Source organism: Notolepis coatsorum (genome assembly GCF_963971535.1).
Source record: "Notolepis coatsorum genome assembly, chromosome: 19".
NCBI classification, from domain to species: Eukaryota; Metazoa; Chordata; class Actinopteri; order Aulopiformes; family Paralepididae; genus Notolepis; species Notolepis coatsorum.
Window position 1 is genome coordinate 18,344,550 of NC_140183.1, and position 22,562 is coordinate 18,367,111.

At 48.4% G+C, this 22,562-nt stretch overlaps 1 protein-coding gene across 1 annotated transcript in view; it reads left to right on the forward strand.

Moving 5' to 3' along the window:
* Window positions 1–342: 342 nt before the first annotated feature.
* The window catches only part of LOC311246405 (dynein regulatory complex subunit 7-like), a gene marked incomplete at its 5' end in the record, with an annotated part of 86,599 nt that continues 64,379 nt past the window's right edge, over window positions 343–22,562 (forward strand). The window contains 5 exons of the mRNA XM_084336562.1: window positions 343–455; window positions 1,493–1,667; window positions 2,098–2,223; window positions 5,991–6,185; window positions 6,829–6,987. Coding sequence (XP_084192688.1) covers window positions 343–455; window positions 1,493–1,667; window positions 2,098–2,223; window positions 5,991–6,185; window positions 6,829–6,987 — 768 coding nt within the window. The remainder of the gene's footprint in view (window positions 456–1,492; window positions 1,668–2,097; window positions 2,224–5,990; window positions 6,186–6,828; window positions 6,988–22,562) is intronic.

Below are 22,562 nucleotides of genomic sequence, written 5' to 3' on the forward strand. Positions count from 1 at the left end.
TAACTAACAGTTAGTTAGACTAGAGTTTATCATATGTTAACGTATCTTTAATTAACGCCAGCTAACTGATTTTCGTTGGTAAGACCTAATTGTCGGACAAGATCATTATTAAGTAGCACAATTTCGTATGCAACATGTACATTTGAGCATATAGCACAGTGAATTCCTTGTTGTGATGATTTTACTTTCAACGTCAGTTACCTAATGTTAGCTAACCAGACAAACAACAACACCACTTGACTTTTGACAGGCTGCAAACGTGAACGTTTGACTAAATTGAAGAGCAGCCACAATCTCATCTGAGTGACATCAATAACCAAATTACGTAGGTTGATGGAGGATATGTCTGAGGAGGAGAGGGGGAGGAGAGGTGACGGAGAGGAGGAGAGCAAGCTAGATCTGGCTGAACTGGAAGAGAGTCTGGGCAACATCCTCATGACCCCAGACGGTTCTCTGTGAGTGCACACCCACGCACGCACGCACACACACACATGCACGCAGAACACACACACGCACGCACACACACACACACGCACACACACACACACACACACACACACACACACACACACACACACACACAAACACACACACACATTAATACTTTATTTGGTTCCACAAATTATATTACATAAACAGGGAATCAAATGTATCGGGGCCAAGCAGCACTGAACACTTAAGGGTACACATAGCACCTCCTTCCACGTGGCTAAGCTGCCAATAATAGCTGAGACAGAGCAATATTTGGCAATTTGTTTGGCTTTTCTTTTAGACATTGCAGCAATTCTCAGACCGGTCATGGTGCATTTGTATACTGACTTTTAATCATTTTGTTTTTGCAATAGTGATTGTTTTTGTATGTTTTTTGTGTGTGGACCCCAGGAAGAGCTGGTTGCTATCGCACCAGCTAATGGGGATCCCTAATAAAATAAAATCAAAATAAAATAAAATCAAAATATCTACACCTATACCCAAGGTCAGCCATTACACTGAGCAGTGGTTGGTATTTGATATACTTGTCCCGGAAGGCCTGGTCCATGTACAGATCAAAGGTACAGCCTACTTCTATGACCAGCACCTCCCTGTGGCTGGTGTCAACAAAAACAACATCCGGTGTATTTGGTATGTTAGCAAAGACATCATTGGTAAGGCCAAACCACTCTGGTTTCACTCTGGCATGTTTGTACATTGCTGCACTAGATGGTGATATGTTCCGTACCGCATCAGACACAATGTCCACAATACGGTCACGACGAGCGATGTACAGGTGTTTGTATGCATTACATCCGTTTGTTATGTGTGCAATGGATTCTAGGTGTTGTGAATCCTGATGGTTTAAACAGAATGGACTGTGAGTTTAGTGAGAATAGGAAGTGGTGTGTAGGTATTTATGGGTATAATTTTTCATTCTTTGTTGTCTGATGAGGAGCAGGAAGCTGGAAACGTCACATTTGGTGTTAATACATAATGTTTTGTCTTTCACTCACTCAAGACCAATCTGGAACAAGGAAGTGGACTTGTCTCAATGTCCCGCCTCCTACAAGGAGAACTCCCCCGAGGAGAGGAGGCTATTGGCTGTCGCTGACCGCTTTCACCGGCAGTACCTGCACATCTACCCTGCCCGGAATCCCCTGCTGCTCTGCCCACTGAACGAGTGTGGCGTTGAGGTAAACGATGGAAATACATCTGGGAGGCGTGCTCATGCGCACACACACACACACACACACACACACACACACACACACACACACACACACACACACACACACACACACACACACACACACACACGCACACACGCACACATTGCTTGTTAGCAAGCACCGATATCATACACAAACAAAATATCTTCGTGTTTCCTCCTCTACTTCTCCTCTTCTCTCTCTCCCCCTCTCGCTCTCTCTAGCTACCTCCTCCTCTATCTTCTATCTTTACCTCCTCCCCAGCTTTTCTCTCCCTTCCTTTATACCTCTCACTAATTTCACAACCCTAACAACGTATACATCTCCCGCTCTCTCTGTCTGTCTCTGTATCTCTCTCTCTGTACCCCCCCCCCTCTCTCTCTCTCCCTCTCTAATATCTCTCTCCCACCATTAGAAGTTTGTGTCGACCACCTTACAGAGCAATCTGATAAACTACTCTGAGCTGTACAGATGGGATGGCCTGGCCTCCTTTGTAGCCGACTGCCTTTCCCTGGAGCCACTGGAGCCTTCCATCCATCTAGTCAGTAACACACACACACATGCACGCACGCACGCACACACACACTCACACGCACGCACGCACACACGCACGCACGCACGCACGCACGCACGCACGCACGCACACACACACACACACACACACACACACACACACACACACACACACACACACACACACACACACACACACACACACACACACACACACACACACACACACACACACACACACACACACACACACACAATTAAACACCTGGAGAGCCTGAGGAATATGTAGCTTGTGGAGCAAGTTCAGGGTTAATTAATAAACTTCATTCATTCATTCAATTGTGTCTTCCTTCTATATGAAAGATTACATTTCCCCCAAAGGGTTAACCGTCTGTAGTGTGGCAGTGAAAGGGTTATCCTTCTGTGTGTTGTCGCAGTGAAAGTGTTAACCATTTGTTAGTGCGGCAGTGAAAGGGTTAAATTGAATGAGGCCACGTTAAGCACAGATTGAGGCCGCATGTGTTCTCCCCATTTCTCTGCAGTTAACACTGTTCCCAAATGTAATTTAAAACGTTTATTTCATCTCGTAGGAAGCTGAGGTTTCCCTAATTTACAGCAACGACAAGTTTACAATAAGAAAAGACAAATAAACAAACAAAGTCACATAACACAATACAAACTTAAATAAACAACAAAATCTGTTAAAACAGTCCCAAGTTGACACACAGTGATGGGAAATCATACTCTTAAAATCTGTAAATGTTGGAAGAACCTCCACCTTTAGAGTGAGTTGGAGGTAATTCCAAGTGTTGGGTGCGTCAATTGAAAAGGCTGATCTTCCAAGTTCAGAGCTCATGCTCGAGGACCCTAAGAACCAGACCCTAAGAACCAGACCCTAAGAACCAGACCCTGGTTAACCGTCTGTAGTGTGGTAGTGAAAGGGTTAACTTCTGTAGTGTGGTAGTGAAAGGGTTAACCTTCTGTAGTGTGGTAGTGAAAGGTTAACCGTCTCTAGTGTGGTAGTGAAAGGTTAACCTTCTGTAGTGTGGTAGTGAAAGGGTTAACCTTCTGTAGTGTGGTAGTGAAAGGTTACCGTCTCTAGTGTGGTAGTGAAAGGTTAACCTTCTGTAGTGTTGTAGTGAAAGGGTGTAGTGTGGTAGCGAAAGGGTTAACCTTCTGTAGTGTGGTAGTGAAAGGGTTAACCTTCTGTAGTGTGGTAGTGAAAGGGTTAACCGTCTGTAGTGTGGTAGTGAAAGGTTAACCTTCTGTAGTGTGGTAGTGAACGGTTAACCTGTAGTGTGGTGGTGAAAGGGTTAACCTTTTGTAGTGTGGTGGTGAAAGGTTAACCTTCTGTAGTGTGGTAGTGAACGGTTAACCTGTAGTGTGGTAGTGACAGGGTTAACCGTCTGTAGTGTGGTAGTGAAAGGTTAACCTTCTGTAGTGTGGTAGTCAGGGAACAAAATAAGTACCCGCCAACCGCCAATGGCATGCAGATTTAAGGTTTGGCGACTAACAATGAGAGGTCTGCCCGCCACCTGGCGTGTAGTTCATATCGATACTCTTATTTTGAAAAAGTCCTGTGCGGGTCTCATTTCCGCCCCAAGCGCAGCTCCAGTCATAATATCTATGGCTCCGTCAGCTAGCAACGTTCGGTTCATATGATACTCTTATTTTGAAAAAACCCTGTGGCAACTCGACGAGTCATATCCGCCCCGTCCGTGCTATTGTCTGCGGCGCAGGTCGGTCAAGCAGAGGAGCAGTGCTACACAGCAGTGCGGCTATTTTGCGACCCGAAATAAGTCTGTGGTGTTTTTTTCTTTCTCACAACGGGTCAAATGCATCTAACACGCTTTGCATCGTCGCCATTCCTTTATGCCCACATCGCCCGAAATGAACGTTACATTAGCGTAAGCTAACAGGCTAATCCTGATCAGAGGCAGAGCCATAGAGAACAGCAGACAGTGTGGACTGGGGAAAGGGTGTGTGTGTGTGCATGCGTTTGGAAAGACGACGAAGTCAGTCAGGAGTATATTATAGTAAACTGAGGATTACTGAGGATGGACAGATAATGTTGATATTCAAATATAAAAAAGTTTCGAGAGGAGTGGAAGTTTGAAGACAGACTAGACTACAATATGATGCAGGGGTGGTGAGTTGAAACAGTGTGAATGAATGAAAACTTTATTTAACAGATTGCAGAATGGGTACAATACAGTACGGCTCAATACACACAATTGTTAAGGGGATGCAGACCAGAGAAAGACTTTCGTCTTGTTTACATCAGGGTCCCCCATTGTGTGTGTGACTGTGTGTGTGTGTGTCCCAACCGACCCCACTTCTATGTTTCAATAAATTATTTGCATTTAAAACTATTAACGCTGACTCATTCCTTCTGTCCACTCAAAATTATGCTAATATTCCTTATGTTGTTTATGATATTAATTGAAAAGTAATAGTAATAATAACACATGGCGATATACTAAAAAGCTAAAAAAAGCAAAAAAAAAAAGCTAAAATAAGTCAGGAAATGTAGATACTGTATATGGCCCACTGACTTTATATTTCATTCAGTATAGAGGCATAGTAATCCATAAATTTAATTAATCAGAGAATAATGAGAGTAATCCTGTGGATTATGTTTGAAACAGGTAGTCAGTGTGGTGGAGATACGGCGAATCCGTAATAACTTACTCAGTCAGTGGGTCTGGTTAATACAATTTATTAACTCAGAATGAAAGTATCAAATACAAATGAGTCAGAGAATATGACTGAAGGGCTCTCACGTCAAGCTTCTAGCTGGGAGACCTGAAGAGAGAGAGAGACTCACATTTTGGGAACCCTCTTATAGACACGGGGAGGGGGGGCGGGCAATAAAACTGGGGGCTGGGTGAGATAGCTCAAAGGAGGGAGGGGACAAGGTTTTTATCCTCCACATCAGTAAAGGCCTCTACATGCTACAGCAAATTCAAAGCAACTTCAACACAACATCGGCGCGATTTCAGCGCGCTTGTTGCAGACAGTCTTGTAGACTGTGTTGCGAGGACGTTGCGTACCTGTCTCCAAAATCTAATCTAAAGACCCGTTGCGTTGGTATTGCGTAGCAGTGATTGGTTGGTAGTGAATGGGGGCGGGGCTGTCTGTCACTTCTAGTGTTTTCCTGGCTCGAGACCAAAAGAAAACTTTCTGACAGGAGCTCGAGACCAAAAGAAAACTTTCTGACAGGAGCTCGATAGCTAGTGTATTGTTTCATTACACTTGTTTAATTGTTTGTTTAAAATGAATCAAATGCAGGAACGTATTGCAGAGGAGGTCCGAAAGTACCAACATTTATATAATAGCGGGTCTAAAGACTACAAGGATAGCATTATGACGATGAATCCGTGGAAGGAGATTGGGGAAACAATGGGGATGGACTGGGTTGATGTGGCGATATAACTATATTACACTATATACAAGAACACAAGCGAAAACAAACATAAACAGGGCTATTATTATACTAACGATGTATGGTTGAGAAGGGAAATCCGTTTGTAATTGCTAGAGTGCGCACCTTCGGCTGCCCAAAGTATTCAGGCGGGCTGGGCGCGCTCGAGCCGCACATCCGGGGTACATTTTGTTGCATCATAGGCTGCGCGTTGATTTTGCAGAAGCATAAAGGTAATGTGTCTGCAACACCGTTGCTTTGTCGATGTTGTGTTGAAGTTGCTTTGAAGTTTCTGTAGCATGCAGAGGCCTTAATGAGTAATGTGTTTGAAAGTAGCTGTCATAACCCTGCATGTTAATCCTCTCCACCAGCCCAGGTACCTGTTGTCACCCACCCTGACTCTGGAGAGGCAGAGGGGGACCTGCTTCGACTTCTCCACCCTGCTGTGCAGTCTGCTGCTGGGGGCAGGCTTCAACGCCTACTGTGTCAGCGGCTACGCTCTCAAGGAGATGTGTCTGCTCAACCAGAGCCTGCAGGACTGCCCCCTGCTGGTGGCTGATGTCAAGGTCGGCTTCTGCTAAGTGGTCATTATAATACTGTTTGACCCGAGTATAATTGTTTCTCACACACACGTGCGCGTGCGCGTGCACACACACACACACACACACACACACACACACACACACACACACACACACACACACACACACACACACACACACACACACACACACACACACACACACACACACACACTGTGCTGTGTAGGAACAGGTGTCTATGTGTGTGTGTGCTGTGTAGGAACAGGTGTCTATGTGTGTGTGTGCTGTGTAGGAACAGGTGTCTATGTGTGTGTGTGCTGTATAGGAACTAGGGATGGGCGTGAGTAATCGATTACTCGTAGCTAGGAGTAAAATCGATCTTAAATTATAAAAAAATTGTATAAAAAAAAATGACATATTTTTATTTTATTTTTTTTACATATTTGTTTCACATGTATGTGTAAGATTATAACTGTTTGTTGGTTTCCTTAAATATATACGTGAATGAACAAAAGTAAGTAAAAAAATATATATATATATTAAAAAATATCTTGTTTTTTAATTTCTCTTGAGTTTTTTTCCCCCTTTTCGAGTAATACACGATCACTTGAGTATAGCATGCGATCAATCGATCTGGATTTTTCTTAAAAATGCCCATCCCTAATAGGAACAGGCACCAGAGCAGAAACAGCCAGTGAAGAAGTACGCCGTTAAGCCTCCCATGGTCATGGAGAGCGCCTTTAAGAAGAGACAGGAGGAGAGGAGACAGGAGGAGGCGCAGGCTGCACTGCTGGAGAAACAACAGGAGGCACAACAGCTGCAGGAGGTAATGACACACGATCAATATCAGACAGTGAATGAATGAATTAATGGAAAAAAGTTTCTTTTTGAACATGTATTCTCCATATTCCTCCAAACAAATCACAGTATCTAGCTCCGTCAAACAGAACAATCATTTAAAAAAAAATATTATAAAATAAATGTCAAGAGCAATGTATTTAGTTAGTTGACATGTTCAAAAAAGGAGTAGAGGGAAGCTAAGCTTATTGATCCCTACCCCCTTACATTTACATTTGTTCTTCCATTAATTTTACTAGATATAACATAATTTAGTATAATACATTATAGAATATACTTTTACTTATAGTACAAAAAAAAACTTGATTCGCTTGACAGCAGTAAATACAATACAACACTACATAACACAATATAACATAACTTTGTTTATCCGCATTACTCATTTCTGTATTTCTCTAATGTGTATTTTTTAAGCTGCTTTTTAAATTGTGCTATATGTTTACTCAGTTTGATGTATTCAGGTAAATTATTCCACAACTTCACTCCACAAACAGATATGCACATGCTTTTCAGCGTAGTGTGTACCATTGGTTGTTTAAGATTCCCTCTCCCTCTTAAGTTATATTCTCCTTCCCTGTCTCTGAGGGTCAAGAGATATCAGATGAGATGATCCGTAGATAGTGGTACTTAGCACCGGGTCTGTCAACGTTCAACTCGATAATCTCTCTCTGTGGTTTTATACATGTTGCAACTTGCTGTGAGGTTTTGCCCGCTGCTCACTACCTTTTCTCTGTTTCTTTAAGCCTATACTGTTTATTTCCCTTCTATACTGTTTATTTTCCCTTCTCACTCACTCTCTCTAGCCCCCACCCTCTCGTTCCTTACCCTTAGTGGCCACACCTGTTCGATATTCTATTATCTCTCGCACCTGTGGTGGCAGGCTAATTAGTCCCCCTGTGGGCTTTAAATACCAGGGCGCTTCCCCTCGTTTTGGCGTGGGGTCGTGTTGTATACTTGCCGAGTCATATTCTCTAAACATCTAGACTCTTTCGGGAGATCCTCTGTCTGCCTATTCTGTTCCATTCTCCGGCGTCGAGATGTTTGCTCCAGCCTTCGCCAGCTGTCGCCGTTGCCTGTGGGGGAGACTGGTCTGCGCTCCCTGTACTTCCACGGGAGGCACCCCAGCGTTCCACTACAGACCCCCGCGCAGCTGTTCGTCCTGACGCACATCCAGACCAGCGCAGACGCTCTCCAGTCCTCAGCGCGCAACGCGCATCTTCCAAGGACGCTCGAGCTTGGCACGCTCTCCAGACCAGCGCGCAACGCGCATCTTCCAAGGACGCTCGAGCTTGGCACGCTCTCCAGACCAGCGCGCAACGCGCATCTTCCAAGGACGCTCGAGCTTGGCACGCTCTCCAGACCAGCGCGCAACGCGCATCTTCCAAGGACGCTCGAGCTTGGCACGCTCTCCAGACCAGCGCGCAACGCGCATCTTCCAGACCTTCGAGCTTGGCACGCTCCTCCGTACCAGCGCACTGACGCGCATCTTCCAGACCTTCGAGCTTGGCACGCTCCTCCGTACCAGCGCACAAGACGCGCATCTTCCAGACCTTCGAGCTTGGCACGCTCCTCCGTACCAGCGCACTGACGCGCATCTTCCAGACCTTCGAGCTTGGCACGCTCCTCCGTACCAGCGCGCCGACGCGCATCTTCCAGACCTTCGTGCTTGGCACACTCCTCCTCGCAGACGCACCCCGAGGCGTCTCTCTGTTCCGACGCGCACACCAAGGTGTGGCGCGCACTCTGTTCCTCGGCTCCGACAGCGGCTACCCGGTGGACGACATCCTCGCCACCGCCACTGTTCCGACGCGCACACCAAGGTGTGGCGCGCACTCTGTTCCTCGGCTCCGACAGCGGCTACCCGGTGGACGACATCCTCGCCACCGCCACTGTTCCGACGCGCACACCAAGGTGTGGCGCGCACTCTGTTCCTCGGCTCCGACAGCGGCTACCCGGTGGACGACATCCTCGTCACCGCCGCTGTTCCAGCACCCTGTTCCTCGGCTCCGACAGCGGCTACCCGGTGGACGACATCCTCGTCACCGCCGCTGTTCCAGCGCTCCGTTCCTCGGCTCGGACAGCCAGCCACCCGGTGGCGATGCCCTCGCCCCGTTGCTGTCCCTGTACCATTACGCATACGTCTGGGTGAGTTTTGATTGTGATGTCACTCACTCAGCGTAGTGCCCTTGCCCCCGTTCCCGTTGCTGTCCCTGTACCATTACGCATACGTCTGGGTGAGTTTTGATTGTGATGTCACTCACTCAGCGTAGTGCCCTTGCCCCCGTTCCCGTTGCTGTCCCTGTACCATTACGCATACGTCTGGGTGAGTTTTGATTGTGATGTCACTCACTCAGCGTAGTGCCCTTGCCCCCGTTCCCGCTGCTGCCCCTGTACCTTTACGCATACGCCTGGGTGAGTTTTGATTGTGATGTCACTCACTCAGCGTAATGCCCCTTGCCCTCGTCCCGCTGCTGTTCCCCAGCGTATTGCCTCTGTTTTTGGTTCTCACTTAGAATAGTATTTTTGGACTTTACATCTCCCCCTGTGTGTTTGTCACACGAAGATATTATTACTTTGTTCACTTTGTTATTTGGACTGTTCTGCACCTGCTCTGCTTTTTCCCTTTTGTGCATTAACTATCTCCTCTGTCCTGCAGAGCGGCCCAGATGATTTCCACCAGTCCTCCCAGTTTCCTCCCTGTTTCCCAGCCCGCCTCCGCGGGCCTCAGTCCCCTCTGTTCCCTAGTTCCTGTTCCCTAGTTCTCCCCTCTTCTAGTTCTACCTAGTTCCTGTTCCCTAGTTCTCCCCTCTTCTAGTTCTACCTAGTTCCTGTTCCCTAGTTCTCCCCTTTTCTAGTTCCACCTAGTTCCTGTTCCCTAGTTCTCCCCTTCTAGTTCCACCTAGTTCCTGGTCCCAAGTTCTCCTTTTCTAGTTCCACCTAGTTCCTGGTCCCAAGTTCTCCCCTACTAGTTCCACCTAGTTCCTTGTCCCTAGTTCCCCTAGTCCCCGTTTTCTCCTGTTCCCTAGCTCTCCTAGTCCCTAGTCCTCTCTCCCTAGTCCTCCTTGTCCCTGGTTTACCTAGTCTCTAGTTCCTCTGTCCCAAGGCGTTCCCTTAACCTTCCCTTAGGCGTTCCCTTACTTTCCCTTAGTGTTCCCATTCCTGCCCGCCTCTTAAAGGCACCTTTCCTTCCCCTCATATTATATTCCTGTATTTGTGATTCTCCCTTAAAGGGACAGTGCCCTTTTCCCTGTATTTCCCTGTTGTTCAATAAATATCTGTTTCTTGGCAAACCATCATACCTGTCTTGTGTTGTGCGATTGGGGTCGGTTACAAACCATAACAGTACGACCCCACCAAGTCTACGACCCCAGCCAGCACAGACTGTGTATGTTGAGTTTGCCTTTTTTTTTTCTTGTCCCCTCTAGCTCCCCTGTTAGCCCTGTTAGCTTCCCTGTTAGCCCAGTTTAGCTTCCTTGTTAGTCCTGTTTAGCTCCCTTGTTAGCCTGTTACTCCCCTGTTTAGCCCAGTTTAGCTTCCCTGTTTAGCTTGTTAGTCTCCCCGGTTAGCTCCCCTGTTTGCTTCCCGTTTTGCCCTGTTTGACCCCCCTGTAGCTAGCCATGCTCTGGCGGCTAACCCAGTCCCTCAGCAGAGCCCCTGTCTGCTAGTCTTGCCCCGGCTGCTAGCACAGCCTCTATGTTTATGCAGCCCTTGCTGCTGGCATGGGCCCTGTAGCTAGCCATGCCCTGGCAGCTAACCCAGTTTCCCTCTGCATGGCCCCGGTCTGCTAGCTTGGTCCCGGCTGTTAGCACAGCCTCTATGTTAATGCAGCCTTGCAGCTGGCATAGGCCCTGTAGCTAGCCAGGCCCAAGCAGCTAACCCGGTCCCTCTGCATGGCCTCCACTTTTTTGTGTAGTTTCTCCCACTGCTAGGACTGCCCTTCAGCTAGCGAGGTCAGTATTCCCACAGCTAGGACTGTCCTTCCAGCTAGCTTGTTCTCTCATGCTGGTCCAGCCCTGTCTGCCAGCCTAGCTCCGGCAGCTAGCGCAGCCTCTATGTAGATGTAGCAGTACAGCTAGCATAGGCCCTGTAGCTATCAGTGCCCTGGCAGCTACCCTTTCCCTCTGCTAGCCTGGCTCCGGCAGCTTGCGCAGCCTCTATGTTGATGTAGCAGTACAGCTAGCATAGGCCCTGTAGCTATCAGTGCCCTGGCAGCAACCTTCCCTCTGCTAGCCCTTTCCCGGAGCTACCATGGTTACCCCTTTGCTACCCTGCTTGCCCCTCAGTTCCTCTAGACCAGTTGCTCTAGACCAGTTCTCTAGACCCAATTCCTCTAGACCAGTTCCTCTAGACCAGTTCTCTAGACCAGTTCTCTAAACCAGTTCTCTAAACCAGTTCTCTAGACCAGTTCTCTAGCCCAGTTCTCTAGACCAGTTCTCTAGACCAGTTCTCTAGACCAGTTCCTCTAGACTAGTTCCCTAGACCCAGTTCCTCTGGACCAGTTCCTCTAGACCAGTTCCCCCAGTTACCCCTCGGCGACCCTGTTTCTTTTGCTAGCCCCACTCTTGTGGTGGCTTCCCCTGCTGGCTTGGCCAGTACCTCTTGTTTTGCCCCCTGCCACTCTGTCTGTATTTGTTTTGGGTCGCCGGGTGGCTCCCGTTGGAGGGGGGGATACTGTGAGGTTTTGCCCGCTGCTCACTACCTTTTCTCTGTTTCTTTAAGCCTATACTGTTTATTTCCCTTCTATACTGTTTATTTTCCCTTCTCACTCACTCTCTCTAGCCCCCACCCTCTCGTTCCTTACCCTTAGTGGCCACACCTGTTCGATATTCTATTATCTCTCGCACCTGTGGTGGCAGGCTAATTAGTCCCCCTGTGGGCTTTAAATACCAGGGCGCTTCCCCTCGTTTTGGCGTGGGGTCGTGTTGTATACTTGCCGAGTCATATTCTCTAAACATCTAGACTCTTTCGGGAGATCCTCTGTCTGCCTATTCTGTTCCATTCTCCGGCGTCGAGATGTTTGCTCCAGCCTTCGCCAGCTGTCGCCGTTGCCTGTGGGGGAGACTGGTCTGCGCTCCCTGTACTTCCACGGGAGGCACCCCAGCGTTCCACTACAGACCCCCGCGCAGCTGTTCGTCCTGACGCACATCCAGACCAGCGCAGACGCTCTCCAGTCCTCAGCGCGCAACGCGCATCTTCCAAGGACGCTCGAGCTTGGCACGCTCTCCAGACCAGCGCGCAACGCGCATCTTCCAAGGACGCTCGAGCTTGGCACGCTCTCCAGACCAGCGCGCAACGCGCATCTTCCAAGGACGCTCGAGCTTGGCACGCTCTCCAGACCAGCGCGCAACGCGCATCTTCCAAGGACGCTCGAGCTTGGCACGCTCTCCAGACCAGCGCGCAACGCGCATCTTCCAGACCTTCGAGCTTGGCACGCTCCTCCGTACCAGCGCACTGACGCGCATCTTCCAGACCTTCGAGCTTGGCACGCTCCTCCGTACCAGCGCACAAGACGCGCATCTTCCAGACCTTCGAGCTTGGCACGCTCCTCCGTACCAGCGCACTGACGCGCATCTTCCAGACCTTCGAGCTTGGCACGCTCCTCCGTACCAGCGCGCCGACGCGCATCTTCCAGACCTTCGTGCTTGGCACACTCCTCCTCGCAGACGCACCCCGAGGCGTCTCTCTGTTCCGACGCGCACACCAAGGTGTGGCGCGCACTCTGTTCCTCGGCTCCGACAGCGGCTACCCGGTGGACGACATCCTCGCCACCGCCACTGTTCCGACGCGCACACCAAGGTGTGGCGCGCACTCTGTTCCTCGGCTCCGACAGCGGCTACCCGGTGGACGACATCCTCGCCACCGCCACTGTTCCGACGCGCACACCAAGGTGTGGCGCGCACTCTGTTCCTCGGCTCCGACAGCGGCTACCCGGTGGACGACATCCTCGTCACCGCCGCTGTTCCAGCACCCTGTTCCTCGGCTCCGACAGCGGCTACCCGGTGGACGACATCCTCGTCACCGCCGCTGTTCCAGCGCTCCGTTCCTCGGCTCGGACAGCCAGCCACCCGGTGGCGATGCCCTCGCCCCGTTGCTGTCCCTGTACCATTACGCATACGTCTGGGTGAGTTTTGATTGTGATGTCACTCACTCAGCGTAGTGCCCTTGCCCCCGTTCCCGTTGCTGTCCCTGTACCATTACGCATACGTCTGGGTGAGTTTTGATTGTGATGTCACTCACTCAGCGTAGTGCCCTTGCCCCCGTTCCCGTTGCTGTCCCTGTACCATTACGCATACGTCTGGGTGAGTTTTGATTGTGATGTCACTCACTCAGCGTAGTGCCCTTGCCCCCGTTCCCGCTGCTGCCCCTGTACCTTTACGCATACGCCTGGGTGAGTTTTGATTGTGATGTCACTCACTCAGCGTAATGCCCCTTGCCCTCGTCCCGCTGCTGTTCCCCAGCGTATTGCCTCTGTTTTTGGTTCTCACTTAGAATAGTATTTTTGGACTTTACATCTCCCCCTGTGTGTTTGTCACACGAAGATATTATTACTTTGTTCACTTTGTTATTTGGACTGTTCTGCACCTGCTCTGCTTTTTCCCTTTTGTGCATTAACTATCTCCTCTGTCCTGCAGAGCGGCCCAGATGATTTCCACCAGTCCTCCCAGTTTCCTCCCTGTTTCCCAGCCCGCCTCCGCGGGCCTCAGTCCCCTCTGTTCCCTAGTTCCTGTTCCCTAGTTCTCCCCTCTTCTAGTTCTACCTAGTTCCTGTTCCCTAGTTCTCCCCTCTTCTAGTTCTACCTAGTTCCTGTTCCCTAGTTCTCCCCTTTTCTAGTTCCACCTAGTTCCTGTTCCCTAGTTCTCCCCTTCTAGTTCCACCTAGTTCCTGGTCCCAAGTTCTCCTTTTCTAGTTCCACCTAGTTCCTGGTCCCAACTTCTCCCCTACTAGTTCCACCTAGTTCCTTGTCCCTAGTTCCCCTAGTCCCCGTTTTCTCCTGTTCCCTAGCTCTCCTAGTCCCTAGTCCTCTCTCCCTAGTCCTCCTTGTCCCTGGTTTACCTAGTCTCTAGTTCCTCTGTCCCAAGGCGTTCCCTTAACCTTCCCTTAGGCGTTCCCTTACTTTCCCTTAGTGTTCCCATTCCTGCCCGCCTCTTAAAGGCACCTTTCCTTCCCCTCATATTATATTCCTGTATTTGTGATTCTCCCTTAAAGGGACAGTGCCCTTTTCCCTGTATTTCCCTGTTGTTCAATAAATATCTGTTTCTTGGCAAACCATCATACCTGTCTTGTGTTGTGCGATTGGGGTCGGTTACAAACCATAACAGTACGACCCCACCAAGTCTACGACCCCAGCCAGCACAGACTGTGTATGTTGAGTTTGCCTTTTTTTTTTCTTGTCCCCTCTAGCTCCCCTGTTAGCCCTGTTAGCTTCCCTGTTAGCCCAGTTTAGCTTCCTTGTTAGTCCTGTTTAGCTCCCTTGTTAGCCTGTTACTCCCCTGTTTAGCCCAGTTTAGCTTCCCTGTTTAGCTTGTTAGTCTCCCCGGTTAGCTCCCCTGTTTGCTTCCCGTTTTGCCCTGTTTGACCCCCCTGTAGCTAGCCATGCTCTGGCGGCTAACCCAGTCCCTCAGCAGAGCCCCTGTCTGCTAGTCTTGCCCCGGCTGCTAGCACAGCCTCTATGTTTATGCAGCCCTTGCTGCTGGCATGGGCCCTGTAGCTAGCCATGCCCTGGCAGCTAACCCAGTTTCCCTCTGCATGGCCCCGGTCTGCTAGCTTGGTCCCGGCTGTTAGCACAGCCTCTATGTTAATGCAGCCTTGCAGCTGGCATAGGCCCTGTAGCTAGCCAGGCCCAAGCAGCTAACCCGGTCCCTCTGCATGGCCTCCACTTTTTTGTGTAGTTTCTCCCACTGCTAGGACTGCCCTTCAGCTAGCGAGGTCAGTATTCCCACAGCTAGGACTGTCCTTCCAGCTAGCTTGTTCTCTCATGCTGGTCCAGCCCTGTCTGCCAGCCTAGCTCCGGCAGCTAGCGCAGCCTCTATGTAGATGTAGCAGTACAGCTAGCATAGGCCCTGTAGCTATCAGTGCCCTGGCAGCTACCCTTTCCCTCTGCTAGCCTGGCTCCGGCAGCTTGCGCAGCCTCTATGTTGATGTAGCAGTACAGCTAGCATAGGCCCTGTAGCTATCAGTGCCCTGGCAGCAACCTTCCCTCTGCTAGCCCTTTCCCGGAGCTACCATGGTTACCCCTTTGCTACCCTGCTTGCCCCTCAGTTCCTCTAGACCAGTTGCTCTAGACCAGTTCTCTAGACCCAATTCCTCTAGACCAGTTCCTCTAGACCAGTTCTCTAGACCAGTTCTCTAAACCAGTTCTCTAAACCAGTTCTCTAGACCAGTTCTCTAGCCCAGTTCTCTAGACCAGTTCTCTAGACCAGTTCTCTAGACCAGTTCCTCTAGACTAGTTCCCTAGACCCAGTTCCTCTGGACCAGTTCCTCTAGACCAGTTCCCCCAGTTACCCCTCGGCGACCCTGTTTCTTTTGCTAGCCCCACTCTTGTGGTGGCTTCCCCTGCTGGCTTGGCCAGTACCTCTTGTTTTGCCCCCTGCCACTCTGTCTGTATTTGTTTTGGGTCGCCGGGTGGCTCCCGTTGGAGGGGGGGATACTGTGAGGTTTTGCCCGCTGCTCACTACCTTTTCTCTGTTTCTTTAAGCCTATACTGTTTATTTCCCTTCTATACTGTTTATTTTCCCTTCTCACTCACTCTCTCTAGCCCCCACCCTCTCGTTCCTTACCCTTAGTGGCCACACCTGTTCGATATTCTATTATCTCTCGCACCTGTGGTGGCAGGCTAATTAGTCCCCCTGTGGGCTTTAAATACCAGGGCGCTTCCCCTCGTTTTGGCGTGGGGTCGTGTTGTATACTTGCCGAGTCATATTCTCTAAACATCTAGACTCTTTCGGGAGATCCTCTGTCTGCCTATTCTGTTCCATTCTCCGGCGTCGAGATGTTTGCTCCAGCCTTCGCCAGCTGTCGCCGTTGCCTGTGGGGGAGACTGGTCTGCGCTCCCTGTACTTCCACGGGAGGCACCCCAGCGTTCCACTACAGACCCCCGCGCAGCTGTTCGTCCTGACGCACATCCAGACCAGCGCAGACGCTCTCCAGTCCTCAGCGCGCAACGCGCATCTTCCAAGGACGCTCGAGCTTGGCACGCTCTCCAGACCAGCGCGCAACGCGCATCTTCCAAGGACGCTCGAGCTTGGCACGCTCTCCAGACCAGCGCGCAACGCGCATCTTCCAAGGACGCTCGAGCTTGGCACGCTCTCCAGACCAGCGCGCAACGCGCATCTTCCAAGGACGCTCGAGCTTGGCACGCTCTCCAGACCAGCGCGCAACGCGCATCTTCCAGACCTTCGAGCTTGGCACGCTCCTCCGTACCAGCGCACTGACGCGCATCTTCCAGACCTTCGAGCTTGGCACGCTCCTCCGTACCAGCGCACAAGACGCGCATCTTCCAGACCTTCGAGCTTGGCACGCTCCTCCGTACCAGCGCACTGACGCGCATCTTCCAGACCTTCGAGCTTGGCACGCTCCTCCGTACCAGCGCGCCGACGCGCATCTTCCAGACCTTCGTGCTTGGCACACTCCTCCTCGCAGACGCACCCCGAGGCGTCTCTCTGTTCCGACGCGCACACCAAGGTGTGGCGCGCACTCTGTTCCTCGGCTCCGACAGCGGCTACCCGGTGGACGACATCCTCGCCACCGCCACTGTTCCGACGCGCACACCAAGGTGTGGCGCGCACTCTGTTCCTCGGCTCCGACAGCGGCTACCCGGTGGACGACATCCTCGCCACCGCCACTGTTCCGACGCGCACACCAAGGTGTGGCGCGCACTCTGTTCCTCGGCTCCGACAGCGGCTACCCGGTGGACGACATCCTCGTCACCGCCGCTGTTCCAGCACCCTGTTCCTCGGCTCCGACAGCGGCTACCCGGTGGACGACATCCTCGTCACCGCCGCTGTTCCAGCGCTCCGTTCCTCGGCTCGGACAGCCAGCCACCCGGTGGCGATGCCCTCGCCCCGTTGCTGTCCCTGTACCATTACGCATACGTCTGGGTGAGTTTTGATTGTGATGTCACTCACTCAGCGTAGTGCCCTTGCCCCCGTTCCCGTTGCTGTCCCTGTACCATTACGCATACGTCTGGGTGAGTTTTGATTGTGATGTCACTCACTCAGCGTAGTGCCCTTGCCCCCGTTCCCGTTGCTGTCCCTGTACCATTACGCATACGTCTGGGTGAGTTTTGATTGTGATGTCACTCACTCAGCGTAGTGCCCTTGCCCCCGTTCCCGCTGCTGCCCCTGTACCTTTACGCATACGCCTGGGTGAGTTTTGATTGTGATGTCACTCACTCAGCGTAATGCCCCTTGCCCTCGTCCCGCTGCTGTTCCCCAGCGTATTGCCTCTGTTTTTGGTTCTCACTTAGAATAGTATTTTTGGACTTTACATCTCCCCCTGTGTGTTTGTCACACGAAGATATTATTACTTTGTTCACTTTGTTATTTGGACTGTTCTGCACCTGCTCTGCTTTTTCCCTTTTGTGCATTAACTATCTCCTCTGTCCTGCAGAGCGGCCCAGATGATTTCCACCAGTCCTCCCAGTTTCCTCCCTGTTTCCCAGCCCGCCTCCGCGGGCCTCAGTCCCCTCTGTTCCCTAGTTCCTGTTCCCTAGTTCTCCCCTCTTCTAGTTCTACCTAGTTCCTGTTCCCTAGTTCTCCCCTCTTCTAGTTCTACCTAGTTCCTGTTCCCTAGTTCTCCCCTTTTCTAGTTCCACCTAGTTCCTGTTCCCTAGTTCTCCCCTTCTAGTTCCACCTAGTTCCTGGTCCCAAGTTCTCCTTTTCTAGTTCCACCTAGTTCCTGGTCCCAACTTCTCCCCTACTAGTTCCACCTAGTTCCTTGTCCCTAGTTCCCCTAGTCCCCGTTTTCTCCTGTTCCCTAGCTCTCCTAGTCCCTAGTCCTCTCTCCCTAGTCCTCCTTGTCCCTGGTTTACCTAGTCTCTAGTTCCTCTGTCCCAAGGCGTTCCCTTAACCTTCCCTTAGGCGTTCCCTTACTTTCCCTTAGTGTTCCCATTCCTGCCCGCCTCTTAAAGGCACCTTTCCTTCCCCTCATATTATATTCCTGTATTTGTGATTCTCCCTTAAAGGGACAGTGCCCTTTTCCCTGTATTTCCCTGTTGTTCAATAAATATCTGTTTCTTGGCAAACCATCATACCTGTCTTGTGTTGTGCGATTGGGGTCGGTTACAAACCATAACACTTGCCCCCCTTTGGCCACCAGATCAGCGGCCTCCGTGGAAATTGAAGTTGAATCTAGTTTAATTGAGCTGAATTGATATCGTTTTGAATGAAGGAGAGGCAACAGACTCCTCTATTAACAATCTGCCGCAGATACACTCGTATTAACCCTTTCACTGCCACATGACAGAAGGTTAACCCTTTACTATCACACAACCGACGGTTAACCGTTTGGTAGTGTGGCAGGTTAAGGGGTTAAGAATTCAAAATAGACCCCATTTGTCACCATGGCCTCCCTGAAGCAGGGTTCTATGCTGTGCTGCTGCTGCAGAGTCAGGTTTTGTTATTTCTTTATTTTCTTTTGCCTTTATTTAACCAGGTTTGTCCCAATTGAGATCAAGGATCTCTTTTACAAGTGAGACCCGGGCCCTATTCCCCGTACCTGGTTCAACTAAGTCGATCAAAAGTCCCATTATCCAGATTCAATTAACCCGATGTTTGAATCCAGGCTTTCCCTGTTCCTCGAACGCTGATTCAGTCTTGTTCATTCGAACCAGACTTGATACTCAGGATAATTGCGCGCGGCCGCCTCACCTGAAAAGACAGCAGGTGTCGATCGCAGAAATCCTGAGTTTCTAACAGCATTGATTGATTGATTGATTGAAAACTTTATTAACAGATTGCAGAATGGGTACAATACAGTACGGCTCAATAGCCTCACAGACAAGTTAAATGCATAATCTATAGGCTAATTTTAAGTCCCTCATTACCCCAATCAATCAGATTATATTTATTTAAATGTGCCTGATGGCAGTATGCTTAACACATCCTTTGCCATTCACGTTGTACGACGTGTTTCAAGTTCATGCTAATTCTGCCAATCCACGGCATACGACGTTATTTTGATCATATTTCATTTTTTCGCCATGGTATTCATATTTCCCTCACGGAGCCTGGTCTGATGCTGTGTGAGCCGGCACAACTCTGCAACGCTTCAATACTGCCCCCTGGTGGATGATCGGCGAGTTGCCAAACCGGAAATGGACGGTTGGATATCGGTGCGTCTCCGAAATACATCCGGCCACTCGCATATTGTTGTGGGACTGTAGACACACGTCCATGTGTAGCGATCGCTGCCATAACGCAATAATCGATACGATTTGGCCGTGTATTATGATTATACAAACCGGAAATGGATCGACTCGATTCCCATCAAATAACTGGGATCTGTTTGCTCCAGTCTCATCGCCCAACGGTAAGAGGACGTTGACGTTACTTTCAGCCTGTTTGTTTATTATTATCCATGCAAACTGCTCTGATCTATATATCACCCATACTACATAAAGCATTTAACGACGATCACGGAATTATAAACGCTTTATGCCAGATATCTCACGTTCTAGGAATTACTGCAGAAAACGATAAAAACATATTTATATTCTAGACGGTATTTTCGTATGAATGTATGCATGAAAAAGTAAAACGTTCCTACATCCTGAACGATAGATAATCTATGTTAAATGGGCCATAGTAATGTCAATTTAGCAATACAATTAAAAAAGTTATAGCCCTGCAAAGAAGGTGAACATCTCCATAGACTTACAGTACTGGCAGAGAATGGTATAAGATGCTGAAAGTGCGTGGCAGGGAATGTGGAATGAATAATCGAATGAGTTCAACTCTTTCAGAATAAGTAGATAAAAACAAGCCCAAAGAGTATCTAATTGATACTAATTAATAGATACTTATGAGGATATCTGTACTGTATGTGCTTCGGTATCATGTACTATATAAATAATAATAATAATAATAATAATAACTTTATTTGTATAGCACTTTTCATACAGAGGTTGCAGTTCAAAGTGCTTCACAATAGCAAAAAAATACAGGCATAAGCGAGCATAAAAAGATAGACAGGTAGAATCACAGTGTTTCACATTAGGATCTAGCATCCCAATAGGCTCTCCGCTTACAGTTTTCAGTAACACAAATAGTAAAAATAGTTTAAAATGATTCAGTTTAAAAATAGTCAAAAAATTATAAAATAGAACGGACATAAAAAATACAGGCATGAGCGAGCATAGCAAGATATGGCAAATCACAGTGTTTCACATTAGGATCTAGCATCCTAATAGGCTCTCTATTCAGTAATACTCCTGTAATTCATGAACAAATAATCACAGTGTTTCACATTTGGATCTAGCAAATAATAAGAATAAAATGATTCAGTTTAAAAATAGTCATCAGTAAGAAGTAAAAAGTGCTATTCAGTAATACTCCTGTAATTCATGAACAAATAATCAGTGTTTCACATTTGGATCTAGCAAATAATAAGAATAGTTTAAAATGATTCAGTTTAAAAATAGTCATCAGTAAGAAGTAAAAAGTGCAATAACCGACACATGAATTTGATAGGCAGTGTAAAAGAGTAGGCAGGGTAAGAATAAATACAAGTTGTGTCAGGATATCCCTGATGTTTCCTCTTGCCACTAGGTGGTAGCAGATATTTATCAGTGAAATGCCTGAGCAAAGAGATAGGTTTTAAGCTGTCTTTTAAAGATGTCTAGCGAGTTGGCTTCCCTGATGTTTTGGGGTAGTTTGTTCCATAGTTTTGGGGCATAGTTGATAAAGGCTGCATTACCGATCCTCTTTTGACTGCTTCTGGGAGCCTCTAGTAGTCCAGCAGCTGATGATCGCAGTGTTCTTGCTGGTGTGTAATTTATTAGAGTGTTGGCGATGTAGCTAGGTCCCTGTCCATTTAGAGCTTTGTATGTAAGGAGAAGGACCTTAAAGTCAATTCTAAATACATGGTTCTCTAAGTTTTCAAGGCGCGACCCCCGAAATAACGTCTCAGAGAGGCTTGGAGGGAGGCTTGCAGTTTCACTATTAATCAGGTTTTAATCTGTTTCGGACATCATTCATACATGCATTGAATTGATTAACCTTTGGTTTATACCAGTGACACCTCATGTTCATCACCAGATAACAGTGCTTGAACAGATAAATGCATTTTCTCAAATTCATTCATCAAAACGTCAAAGGCTCATTCAATTGATCAAGTCACGTCACGTCATCAAATCCATCAAACAGCGCATCTCCTCATATATTTTAAACCCAGTTACAATATCACAATAACGTGTGAGTGACAGTGATACAATTCAACAATCCACAAATTCAGATTCCTCGTAATTCACATCACAATCCACGCATAAAGACGCTTCAATTTATGCTTGAATGAAACACAATCCGGGCGCTCCGTTAAGCAAATACACACAGCGAAGAATATGAAACGAATCAGAGCCAAAGGCCCGATAGGTTACATTTAGGGATGTCCCGATCCGATCACGTGATCGGGATTGGGGGCCGATCACATGATTTTCAGAAGATCGGGATTGGGAGAAAAAAATCTGGAGCAAACCATTTTTATTTTAATTTTTTTTATTCAACAAACATGACCACGTTCACGTCTTAAACTCATACGGAGGCCTTAGTTTTGGTTTTAAATTACATTTATTTATTTAAAATTTATTTATTGTCGCAGAGCAGAAGAATTTGCCAAAACAAATGCATTTCCTTTGATTTACACCGTCGCACGACAGTGACGTATGCCGAAAATAGCAGACCTCACAGCGCATCGCTCCCGCAACACCGGCAGGTCCACCTGGACTCGGAGCAGCTAGACAAAATGTCAGAAGTTTGGAAGCATTTTAAAATTGAAACGGAAGCCAGTCCAATAGCCAGTTGCAATGTTAGCAAGGCGTGGAGGAAAGAACAGAGCTGCGTTCAACACGACCAATCTAATACGTCACGTTATGTGACTAGAGCGAGCAAAGGAATGGGGGACTCGGCGGCTGGTGCTTTGCCAAACAGCTGTATTGATTGCAATGCCTCGCTTGAATGAAGAACGTTCACCTGGATAACGTCAACATTTGCTTTGTGAGGATTATTGTCTGCGTTTCAGACCAAAATGGAGCAAATCATTACGTAAGTCGAACTCTGTGAATGTATACTAATGTGCAAACAGATTGAAACTTTGAATATTTCTCGTATGAAGGACATTCTCAGGGGCTCGGGGTGAATGTAATTAGAGATGTTCCGATAAAATTTTTTCCTTTCCGATCCGATACCTAAGCTTTGGGTATCGGCCGATACCGATACTTATCCGATACCAGTGCATACATAAAAAAAAAAAAAAAAAAAATATTATATAAATTCTTTATAAATATACTTTTTTTTTTTTTTTAACAAATACTGTTTTATATATACTGTT